The sequence below is a fragment of the Kogia breviceps genome, chromosome 8 (genome assembly GCF_026419965.1).
Source record: "Kogia breviceps isolate mKogBre1 chromosome 8, mKogBre1 haplotype 1, whole genome shotgun sequence".
In the NCBI taxonomy this organism is placed as follows: Eukaryota; Metazoa; Chordata; class Mammalia; order Artiodactyla; family Physeteridae; genus Kogia; species Kogia breviceps.
Window position 1 is genome coordinate 22342995 of NC_081317.1, and position 12576 is coordinate 22355570.

At 40.9% G+C, this 12576-nt stretch overlaps 1 protein-coding gene across 7 annotated transcripts in view; it reads left to right on the plus strand.

The window, feature by feature from the left end:
* LPAR1 (lysophosphatidic acid receptor 1) overlaps window positions 1–12576 on the plus strand; it is a 218670-nt gene that overhangs the window by 119495 nt on the left and 86599 nt on the right. For all 7 annotated transcript variants that reach the window (XM_067040962.1, XM_067040961.1, XM_067040963.1 and 4 more), the window contains one exon: window positions 6591–6750. In XM_067040962.1, the coding sequence (XP_066897063.1) occupies window positions 6706–6750 (45 nt within the window). In that variant the 5' untranslated portion in view covers window positions 6591–6705. The remainder of the gene's footprint in view (window positions 1–6590; window positions 6751–12576) is intronic.

Consider the following 12576-nt stretch of genomic DNA (forward strand, 5'->3'; position numbering starts at 1 on the left):
GGCATCAACTTGGTTTTCTGTAGTGGCACTTCTGCCTGTTGTAGTTTTAAATACTTTTTTAGTTTCAGCAGTGATATTTTTTTCCTTTTTTTGCTTTATTTTTAAATCAATGTTAAAATGATATAAATGTTCAAATGTTTGAAATTTAAAGTGTCAAATAGCTATATGAGGCTTTCTAAGGAAAAGGAATTCTTTTCTCTCTCCCTGCCATTTACCTTCCCCATAGCTACCATTTTCAGTTGGTTTAGCTGCTTCATTGGGTATTTGCATTGCATCACTAAGACTTGTACTTTTTGATACATCAGTTTCAAGTATTGATAGACATCCTTCATGGAAGATGTGCTGCATGCATACTCCCCTCCTGTACCTCTTCATCCTGATATAGTTAGGTCGTGATTTTGATCCGACCATATTCAGTGTTAATGTTATTATGACCTTGTTAATGTCGTTCACAGTGGAGCCATTTAGAATTCATTTAGAATTCTATGGATCCTTTTCCTCTTCTGTAAATTCTTCTCCTTTAAATTTTCTTTATTCTTCCTATGTTTTCTTATTATTTTTCTTATGTTTGCTTATTCTTTTCCTGTGTGCTTATTATTCTTTTCTATGTGCTTAGGATTCTACGTGCTCATTCAGTCGCAAACTCTGTCAGTTCTAGAACTATCTCAACATACCGAGACATATGGTTATTCTGCAAACCTACTTTGTGAGTCCACTTACCTGTCATCTAGCGATGTCCTTTCACAAGTAGGCCAGGTATTCCCTTTATTTTTCTCCTGAATTGAACTCCTGTTCCTGTATCCCATGCCTTCATTTTGATTAGTTTCCTCCCTGTTTTGCAAAGGACATCCTGCAATAAGATTGTAGTCTGTAAATCACTTTCTTCATTGTCCATTGTCTTAGAGCTTCTAGATAGCTGTTGAGAAATGCAAGGACTTTCTGGTGCCTAATCCTTTGTTTATGAGCTCCCCCCATCACTTTCTGATCAGTTACAGGAATTAAAAAAAGATCTTGTATTTAAAAAAATCATGATGATGTGCTTAATGTGGGCATATTAAAATTGATGCAGGTGGGCCGGTATGCATCAGTGGACCCTTACAGTCAACAAACTTAGGACTTGTCACTTTAGGAAATGTTTTGAGTTTGTTGTTTGATCCTCCCCCCACCCTCGTTCCATTTCCTTTATTTTTTTTTTATTCTGGAATTGCTTTTATTTGGCTATTAGATCTCCTGGATTAGTCCTCTAGCTTTCTCATTCTTACTGTTCTATCTTCCTTCACTTTGTTTTTTGGCTGTACATTTGGGGCAAGTTTCTTAACTTTATATTCCAGTCCTTCTCCTGTATTTCCAATGATTGGTTTTTAAGTCTCCTGTTGTTGTTTGAATGGGTGCAATATCTTCTTCCTGATGTTACTGTTGTTAAGGTCTTTTCATCTACTCAGATTCAAGAGAAGAGTCTTCCAGTCTTAGGCTTTAGATATAAGGCTGGCTTCAGATGCTTAAGATAAATAAATAGATAAATACTGAGAAAGACAAGCTATAGCTCTGACCTTCCTCTGTCAGGTCATCTTGTCCGTCCAGGCTTGAGGTTGAGAGTTTCTTCTGTTTGATTTCTGCTGGACTCTATAGAGTATAGAGCTCTCTGAAGGAGGATTACACACATTTCAAATCTGAAATTTTTTTCCTACCTGATCTAAATGGCTCTATTTATGTGTAACACTTTTCTAAAATTTTGAGGATAAATATATCCATTCCTGGTTTCAGCATTGATGACTTCTTTCCTCCTTTAGTACTTTGTGTTCATCTGTTCTATTTTGGAATGGAAGCTTTGAAATCTTTAGTCATGTAGGCCCCACCCAAAGCTCTGGTTTATCTTCTGCTTCAGTAATACCATTTTCTGCTTTTTTATTCTGTTTTCTACTTGATCGACTTCCTTCATTCTAGTTCATAATTCATAATTTTTTTGTTAATGCCGACTCATTTCTGATCTCATGTTTTTCTAAAGTTCTCTTTTATGTAGTATACCTATTTCTTAAGTAAATATTTGCTCTGATTCTGTAGTCTTCCTTTCTCTTGAGCCCCATAATATTTTTCATTTGCCTGGTGGATTTGGATTTTTCTGTCTCTTATCCTAAGAGAATGAAGTCTATGCATATTCAGTATCAGGTATTGCCCTGCATTCTTTCTAGAGACTGAAATGAGTCACTGTTTGACTCAAGTCCAGATGAAGGAAAAAGGTTAGTTTTATAGTAGATAAATTTGCCGGTTGGAAATTCATCTTCCTATGAGGCCTAGGAAAAGAGCCAGCATCAGCTCCAGAAGTAATCAAAGGGAACATTTGCCTCTGAACCAGAGACTTTTTTTTAAGGTATTTGGTGTGGCACTCAGTAATTAGCAGGATCATTGTCACTTGGCATGGCCGCCCATATCAGAGGCCAGCTGGTAGTGCTTTTTCCCCACATATTTTCTGAGCCAGTCATTATGGCCACATGTAAATTAGAAGTAAATACAGCCAGAGCTGACTTGCTTAGTTGGAGCCATGAGCCCCTTTTAAGGAGCTGAGTGTATTTTAAATGTACTCCAACGCTCCCTGGCTTAGTTCACTCCAGCTGTCATCCCCCTGAACAGGGAGCATCATTGTGAGTCTATTGGGGTCTCATTTACTTATTTTCTGTCCACCTAATTACAGTTTCACATGAAGGGAATGTTGAGCCTTAAATGTTCTCCAACCTTCCATTTTGATTCTTTCCAGTATATTTCTGGAAGTTTAAGCAATAGCTGGGATCCATCTGTGGCTTCTAGGGTTGATTCAGGATATTTCCTTTTCTTATATTCAATTGGTTATTCTCCGTTAATCTAGCACAGAACCATGAGCCTATGTAGCTTTCTTACTTGTAAATGGTATTTTATCCATTTTTTAAAAAATTATTTTTTAAAATTGAAGTATAGTTGATTTATAATGTTGTGTTAGTTTCAGGTATACAACAAAGTGATTCAGTTATATATACATGCATATCTATTTCTTTCAGATTCTTTTTTCTTTTCAGATTCTTTTCCCTTATGGGTTATTACAAAATATTGAGTAGAGTTCCCTGTGCTGTACAGTAGGCCCTTGTTGGTTACCTATTTTATGTATATATATATATATATACATTTCCAACTATAGGGAGGGATTTTGAGGTAATTCATACCCAAAGACTGTAAAATGGATGAACGGGCAAGTCAACAGGTGACAAAGCTCATATTCTGCAAGTGAGTGGCATTAGATGTAGTTTTGCGGTTTTGAGAAGAATGATATAGATTAGAAGGCATGCCTAGAATGGAAAATGGGGACAACTAGGGAAGAAGAGAATGGGCAACAGTGACGGCCAAGGGCACCTGCGGTAATGGAGGTGACTCACACTGCTTTGTGGCTTCCTGTACCCGGAGCTCAAGCAAAGGAAGTAGAGAGTTACGGTGAGGGCGGCCTATAAGAATTGCAGGGCAGGTATCTAAATACTTGGAAGAGTTCAAAGAGGGATGAATTTCTTTAAAAGTTCCTTGCAACTCTGTAGTTGGCAGTCTGGGGCTCTGGGAAAGCAGGACACAAGATGTCAAAGTAATCCAACTTACTTGGCCGGAGGCTGAATGACATCATTATTTAGGACATTGGCTTTTTTGTCATCACATCTCTTCCCCCATGATTTGTACAGTTTTGTAAATAGGCCGGGAAGTAAATAGGTTTCATAAATGTAATTTTAAGACATTGCTCCCCGAGAGAGCTATTTTTAATACCCTTTGAGAGGTAGTATTGCTTAGCTCTTATATTTTAAGAGTTAAGTAACCATATCCCATCTTACAAAAGGCTCTTAAAATGTAAGAGTAGGTTCAACATACACTTTTATGAATCTTCTAGTGTTGTACACTATTATCTCAGAAATAAAGATCTCTTCGTCTGAGAAAAAAAAAAAAGGTTTAACAAAAGCATCAAAACTCGATACGTCTTAGATGCTTTAGGGGAAGACAGTTAGTGTTCTGTCTTGATGTTCTTCTTCAAACTATGAAACTAACAGTCTGTACTATCTACTATGTAGCTGAGGCATGTGTCACATAAATCAAAACTAGGGGCACATCATGAAAGTTTTATATGGATGAGAGCAGCCCAGGGCACTCTGTTTCAGGGTTTGGGGAAATAGTTACTCTGCAGAATGTCTGACTTGCATCCTGCTTCCTGAAGGACTTTCTGAAATTTTTGCTTAAAAAAACTCCAATCACTTTCTCACTGTTAATTTTTGTACACTTGGAGGGTTCATCTATGCAAAGGCCCTGGGGTGGGTCCTGGTTCAGGTCTCTGCTCCATCATTTCCTGACCACATGACTGGGAACAATGCATTGGGTTTCTCATCTATGAAATGAGTTAACAATATCTGCCTAAAACTGTATGTGAAATGATTGTGCCAGTGCTCAGCATCTAGTAGGTGTTCATTAAATCCCAGTCTCCTGCCCCTCCCCTTTTTGCTGTCAGCAGTGATGCCATATGGCATATTTGTCACATCCATTTCGATATCCCTTTCCCGACTGCAGGCTGGGTGCCCAGCATTCACCTTTTGGGCAACTCTGATTATTGAAAATATTTTATGGTTTTATCGCTTAATGATTTAGCTCGGCAGAAGTGATATTGGGCCAGCACACAGAGCGTGAGTCTTTTAGAACAGAATCTCGCTTGCCTGCTTGTTTTGCCTTTTTGGTTATCATTGTTTATATATTTATTTATTATATAATATATTTATAAATTCATCTGTCCACTCCACATATCATAGAGCAAGAAGATGTGAATTGTCAATATGTGAGAAGGAAAAAGGAAAAATACAAAAGTAGGGGTGGCACAAAATGATGCCAGAAATAAGTTCAGTACAAAAGAGTGCATCATAGGGCCCTGTAATTTTCCCAGGGTAGACTCGGCTCTCTGGCACCCCTCATGAAAGAGGAAATACACTCTGTGGATGTGTGCCTTTCTCCTGGGCTGTTACTTAAAATCACAGTGTGATAAACAGCAGGTATTTTTCCCTCTAAAACTGGGACTGAGGAGAACATCACTGTTGTCTTAGGGCAGCTATGGAATTTTGTGTGGAATGTTAGACCAAAATGTGGCTTGACAGCTTTACTTCTTATCTATTAATATAAATAGTCACTCTAACAGAAAGGTAGAGGAAGAAAATAGGAAGGTGCCACAGTTCTAAACAACTGAAACCTAAAGTGATTAAAACTACAGTATGAAGGATAATACACAGACAGGATAAAAATCAGAATGTAAGATTCAAAAATCAGAATGTAAGTTGCTGCCAAACTTTGATTGTTTCTTAGGAAACAGTTCTTCTGAGGTTATGTGACTTGCTCAGCATAATCCAGCTAATAGAAAATAATGCCAGAGGCTTTGGCAAAGACTTGGGTTAAATATCCAACTCTGCCATTACTAAACTGCTGAAGACTTGGATCTTGTGATCCTGGTTCATAATTTTTACTATTATGAAGAGTATCATTTGCCAATAGTTTGAAAGTATTCCAGTGTTATCTTGCATGCTGCTGAAACCAGAAAGTATACTTACAGACAAAAGTTCCCTGCAGGCAGGGGCAGGCTGAATTTTATTCATTATGCCCTTAGTTCACCTACAGTGAACTAAGGTTACCTTAGTAACCTTAAATATCTTTTGAATAAAAGAAAGAATATTGTAAGATGGTATGAAAACAACCTAAAAATGAAAAATTTTCTTAAAATGAATATATTTTCTTAAATTCTTAAACTGGAAAAATGTCCCCTTCTGGACTAAATTGCAATGTAGAAATTATCACATAGGTCTAGCATCCTCTCTCTAAGGATATCAAGAGGAGTTGAGAAACGTACTCTTCCTCATACATGTGGAAGTCTGATTTACAAAGCTCCCCCCTCCCCCAACCCAAGTACTTTACTTTTTCTTGTGACCGACTCATGTCTATAACTTTGGGGCGTCTTGCCTTTCTTTAATCCTGAAAGCGGTAACAAGTTCCCTAAAGAAATGTAAACATGGAACACATTCACTTTATGTCTCATCTGGGACTGGGACTTGCTCGCTGCTCTAGGGCTGGTTCTGCCATTAATGAAGAGGAAGGTTCCAGTTATCTCTCTTCTCCAACCCGCAGGGTTTTTCATCTGCTAATGGGCAGGGTTGAAGTGGGTGTCTATAAGACACTCGATACTATTATTCTTTTTGCCCTTTGTCTATAAACGGTCAGCTCTTAATTGTGAGTCACTCAATTCCTTTGTTATTTAATGACAGGATGGCTTTTCCTCCTGTCCACTTTCCCTATCTTCACAACTTGAAGTCACCTGCCCAAAACATCTAGCTATCGTACCAAGTTGGATTCAGGCATATGAAAATACATCAACTGATTTGGATGAATGGTACAGAAGTCCTCCTGTGAGATGTTAGATGCTCCCTCCCGGGTTCCTCTTTTCATTAAGCTGGTAGTTGGCATTTGGTATAGGGGATTTTTCACTTCCCATGGCCAAAGGTACTTCACTCGCATATGCTAGTCCTCTGAGGCTGATGGTGGGTTTTCCTCTCCTTTTCCAGGTACACAGTTGCTCCTAGCATGACCGTGATCTGATCAGCAACCAGAAGAATCTGACTCCCGTGTGGGGTGCCTTAGTGCTGGGGCCTGGTCACCGCCCACAACTCCAGAGCTGCCATGGCTGCTGCCTCTACGTCCACCCCTGTCATTTCACAGCCCCAGGTATGTGATTCAAACCTGCATAGGTTTGGGCTAATCATAGGTTTGTTGAGTATTTCAATTGAGTTTCAGAAAGTATGTTTGACTTTGGAGATCATGTGTCTCCTTTGAAGTATCATTTAGTGGGGATTTTTTTGGAGAGTATTTTTGTGAGGGAGGTGCTTATGGTTTTCAGTGCCTAGGGTGTCTGGCCGTTACCATAGGCATCAAACTCCAAATCAAGACAGTAGGTAGTAAACCCTGCTGTTGGCTTTTTTAGGTTTTTGTTTTGTTTTGTTTTGTTTTGCCATACGCGGGCCTCTCACTGCTGTGGCCTCTCCCATCGTGGAGCACAGGCTCCGGACACGCAGGTCCAGTGGCCGTGGCCCACGGGCCCAGCTGCTCCGCGGCACGTGGGATCCTCCTGGACTGGGGCACCAACCCGCGTTCCCCGCATCGGCAGGGGGACTCTCAACCACTGTGCCACCAGGGAAGGCCATTTTAGGGTTTTTTTCGGAACAGATCTAACCTTTTTTTTTTTTTTTTGGCTGCATTGGGTCTTCATTGCTGTGCACGGGCTTTCTCTAGTTGCGGCGAGTGGGGGCTACTCTTCATTGTGGTGCCCGGGCTTCTCATTGTGGTGGCTTCTCTTGTTGTGGAGCACGTGCTCTAGACGTATGGGCTTCAGTAGTTGCAGCACGTGGGCTCAGTAGTTGTGGCTCGTGGGCTCTAGAGTTGCGGTGCACAGGGCTTAGTTGCTCCACAGCATGTGGGATCTTCCCAGACCAGGGATGGAACCCATGTCCCTTGCATTGGCAGGCGGATTCTTAACCACTGCACCACCAGGAAAGTCCAGAACAGATCTAATCTTACAACAGGTTTTCTGAATGTTGTCTTGATGTCCTCCTCCTATAATGATGATTATTTTGTCTTGACCTGTTCTAGTAACTTTGAGAAGAAAATGCAATTCCAGAAACTTCTGAACCACAGTAATATGAGTTACTTTTTCTGTCCAGTGAAGAACAGTCACATGGCAAGAACGTTGCTCTCACTGTTTTACAATCTGATCTATTCAAGTATTAACCGGACTCTTTCAGTTTCAGCAGGCAGCATGGTATAGTGGGGAAACAGACTTTGGAGTCATTAGGCCTGTGCTCACATCTCAATTGCTGGATAAGGTGCCTTAGTCATGCTAACCTCCCACAGCTTCCATTTCTTCTCATGTAATGATCTTTCACAGCATGGTTATGGGGATTAAAGGAGAGAAGCTATGCAAAGCATGTAGTACTCAACAAGTGTGGTTTCCCACTTGCTCTTCCTTTATCTTCTCTTCCTTTTGGACTGTGACCTCTGATCGCATTCATGAGAATAACTTTTAGGTCAAGGTTGAAGAAAAAAGTTCACCTTTGAGAAAAAGCCATATTGATTGAAATTTGAATCATTATGATACAAAATATTGTTCCCTACTTTTTTCTTTGTATCATTTTGCAGGCTACTGAATTTTGTATGTATTTCTTTTTTTTTAAATTGAATACAAGTTTTATATGATATGGGAGCCTTCATAAGGAAATGAAGATCTGAAGAAACAGACCTATGTATTTTTATGCTGGGTGGGGTTTTATTGGTTTTTTTTTTTTTAATTTTTTTGTTTTTTTATTGAAGTACAGTTGATTTACAGTGTTATGTTAGTTTCAGGTATACAGCAAAGTGATTCAGTTATACAGATATATAGAGAGAGCATGTGTGTGTGTGTGTATATATATATATTTTTTAACAGATTCTTTTCCCTTATAGGTTATTACAAAATATTGAGTAGAGTTCCCTGTGCTATACAATAGGTCCTTGTTGTTTATGTTTCAGGTAGGCGTGTGTGTGTGTGTGTGTGTGTGTGTGTGTGTGCGTGTGTGCAAAGAAGGGGACGGAGGGAAAGGAAGAAGGAGAGGGACAAAGGAGAAAGGAGCATTTCCACTTTATTTACTATAAATGCTTTTCTTCTTCTCTGAAAGACCTTGGAATTTTATCATATGGATAGTTGTTGCTGTTCTTTAACATTATAAAGTTTGTAGTATCATTTTCCAGGATGTTTAGTATCATCACCATCTTGTGTATTTCTGTTTCTGGTAAATGGATCATTGCCTTTTCAACACCTCATTTACTTCAGGTGTTTGATTTCCATTCCCCTCAGTAGTGTTCTTGGTGCCTGAGAGAGACACGGTAAATGGGTAAAAAGATTTACTGCCTGTTACCTGAGGTCACCATTTCAAAGTCCACTGCAGCTGTTCCCTTGCAATGACTATTCTTAGCCTTTTGTGGAGTGAGTTAGGCCCTAGTACAGGTTTTCTGGACAGGGCATTTCAGCATCACAGTCTCACTGCTCTCTTTTGTCAGCATTTCCAACAGCATCATCTTGTCTACACATCTCCCCTCTTACACAAGCTACTATCAGCTGGTGAGTAATATAAATATTTTTAAATGACTCATTTAATGAAAATGTTTAGCATTTTCAGTAGAAAGTTAGAAAGAGGTCATATTTAGTATAAACACTTGGGGAAATATATACTCTTGTAAAGTCTCTGTGGGAAAGTAAATTGGTCCAGTCACTCTGGAAAGTAATTTTGACAGTATCTGTTAAAATTATAGACCTTTGCACATGCCCTGTTCCCATCTTGGTACTTACATTAGAAACACGTGAGTCCAAGGAGATGTGCAGGAAGATATTCATTGACGCATTCGTTGAAGGCCAAGAAGTACAAAACTTTCTCATATTCCGTAGTAGAAGGACTTAATCAAGTCAGTCATGTTGATATGATTTTATTTTTTATTTATTTATTTTTTTGTGGTACGCGGGCCTCTCACTGCCGCGGCCTCTCCCGCTGCGGAGCACAGGCTCCGGACACGCAGGTTCAGCGACCATGGCCCACGAGCCCAGCCGCTCCGCGGCACGTGGGATCCTCCCGGACCGGGGCAGGAATCCGTGCTCCCCGCATCGGCAGGCGGACTCCCAACCACTGCGCCACCAGGGAAGCCCATGTTGATATGATTTTAATACTGCAGTTAGATGATGGATATCTGACTATCTCAGCACAGCTCTGTCTCCTCAAGATATCTAGTGGAGGGAAAAGAAAGCAAGATACAGAATGATACTTACAGGAAGATATCATTAAAACTGTGAAACAAGACCATATGTTTTTAGGGATTACCATATGGTACATTAATGTAAACGCGTACAGTGAAAAGCCTGTAACACACATTGTCAACGGGAAAGAGATTGTCCCCAAGAGGGCAGAAATTGGATCTTGGGAGATGAAAAATCCCTCCAGAGCTTAACCTTGCCTGGTGAAATCCTATTCCTTATTACTTAATTTCTCCTTAGGGAGAATTTGAATTTAATTAAAATTTCCTCCTTGAGCGTCACCAATAGAAAAAAAAAAAAGTTAAGAAACACTGGTCTAGAAGGATACACAAGGCTCTTCAGTCACATTGCCTAGGTTCAAATCCTGGCTCCAGTATTTCGTAACTGAGCCTGTTGGGGGAGAGGAGAAAAGATATTCCCTCTCTCAGTGCCTTGGTTTCCTCATCTGCAAAATGAGCATCATCATGAAAAAGCCAACTTCATAGGGTGGTTTTAGGGTTGAAATGAGATCATGTGTTTAGAACTTAGAATAGTATCTGACATATTGCTCAATACATCTCAGTATTGTTCAGCAAGCACTGTGGCAGGCCTGGGGATGCAAGAATAAATAAGATAGGGCTTCCCTGGTGGCGCAGTGGTTGAGAATCCGCCTGCCGATGCAGGAGACACGGGTTCGTGCCCTGGTCCGGGAAGATCCCACATGCCGTGGAGCAACTAAGCCCGTGAGCCATGGCCGCTGAGCCTGTGCGTCCGGAGCCTGTGCTCCGCAACGGGAGAGGCCACAACAGTGAGGGGCCCGCATACCGCAAAAAAAAAAAAAAAAAAAAAAAGAATAAATAAGATAAAGAAGGCTTTTGCCCTGTCAGAGTTTATAAATGTAGTGGGAAATACACAGATAAGGAAACAAAAAATTAGAATGCTGTGTCACAAGTGCTATGATACAGAAAGTACGGGCGCTCTGCGGGTAAAGCGGAACACCAGAAAAGACGTGTAGAATCAGGGAAGGCTTCTCGAAGGAAGACCACCAGGCTGGGAGCTTGTGAATGAGGGTGAGTTATTCTGGTAAGGGAGAGGAGACAGCCCGTGTGAATGTCAGGTGTCCCAAGGTGAGAGCTCACAGCGTTTGCATGTGAGTTCAGGGGTGGTTGCCGTAGACTGGGGTGTGAGGTTGTGAGCAGTGATGTCTAGAGCCAGCTCTGCCCGCTTCCAAGAACTGATTGTTCAACTTTCAAAGGAATTTCGTGAGCCAGTTGACTTCATGCCTGTAGCCTGAAATCAGCCAGGGTGGAGTATTTACACCACAGAAATTGGCAAACACAGCCCCTCATTCCTGAGCACCCATTGTTAAATACTTAAGGTTGTGGAAAAGGTAGATGTGTTAGGTTACAAAGTTGGAGAAGGTTTTGCAGGGTCTCCGAAGCCAAATGAAGGTATTTAACATTAACCTCAAACAAGCCGGTGTAGCTTGTATGTCTTAGAGCTGGGTTCAAACCTTGACTATTAGCAGCTGTGTTGAAGCAATTAATTAATGAATCTCAACCAGGGAAGTGAGTCCCATGAGTCTCACCATGTGTTGGGAACAGTAGTAGCTTTTGATAGTTGGGGGAACTCAAGCCCTCTTGGAAGGAGTCGGCTGTAAGCTGGGGTGTTAGGTCACAGAGAGAAGCAGCTGACCCTTCCGGAGAGATGCAGCTCATTGGGTCGCTTGGTTCCCAGGATCCTCTCGCCCATGATGAGCATCTTGATTATATGTCAACTCTTCACATGTAATTTGTGCAGTCACATTTTAATCCGAGGCTGATTTGCCCTTGCCCCCAAGCCTGTATTCATTGTAGTCTCTTCTATTATCAAGTTTTCCCCAGGTTCAGAGAAGGTAAAAGTAATTTAAATACAGCATCTCCTTAGGCAAGGCGTAATAAGCTGTTCACTCCATCAGCTTCACCCCGTATTGTCTGGCACAGCGATTTGCATTCTTTTAGAGTGAATTCAGGGACCTGTGCAAAGATAAACCCACATTCAAGTGTGAAAGGCCTGACAGTCCTTTCCTAAGACAAAAACAACAATTTTTTAAAAAAAGCTTTGGGTTTTGTTTGGTACTCTATTCATTTGGTAACAAAGAGCATTTTTCTAATCAAGGCTGCCTATTACTAGATATAAACTAATTAATATGAGCAAAATAGCCGGTGATTGTTTCCAACAGTAATAGGGAAGAAAGGTTCATTGTCACTCTTGCTGGAATTGCTGTTTAGTCAGTGAAAGATACGCCTGGTGCTTTGAAGTGGGACAAGTTTGTATTCCCTGCTTGACTCGTGCCTAGACTGTAAGATGGATTTTTGTTTGCTCGTGCTGAGAGAGACAGCACCTTGTTCTGAAGCTAGATGAATACTGGAGGCGAAACTGGGGAAGCTCGGGAGATGTTTGCAGACAGGAACACGCGCATCCTTTGGTTAAACTAATGCGCTCTTACCCTGCGGGGATGGCAGGGTGTAGGGGATGGAGGTCGAATAGGTAACCAATGACCATTTTCTGTTTCTAGAACGCTGTTTAGCAGGACTTTAACGGTGGTTCATCCAGTTACTGTGGGTGGAGTATGGATTAAAAGTTGTATTTTCTTTTTGAATGGAGGGGTCAATAGTTCAGTCCGTGAATGGGTGGTTTGGGCTGTCTCAAATCGACTGGTATTAGAGATCAGAAGAGGTGTTTAAGACCTTCAAAGG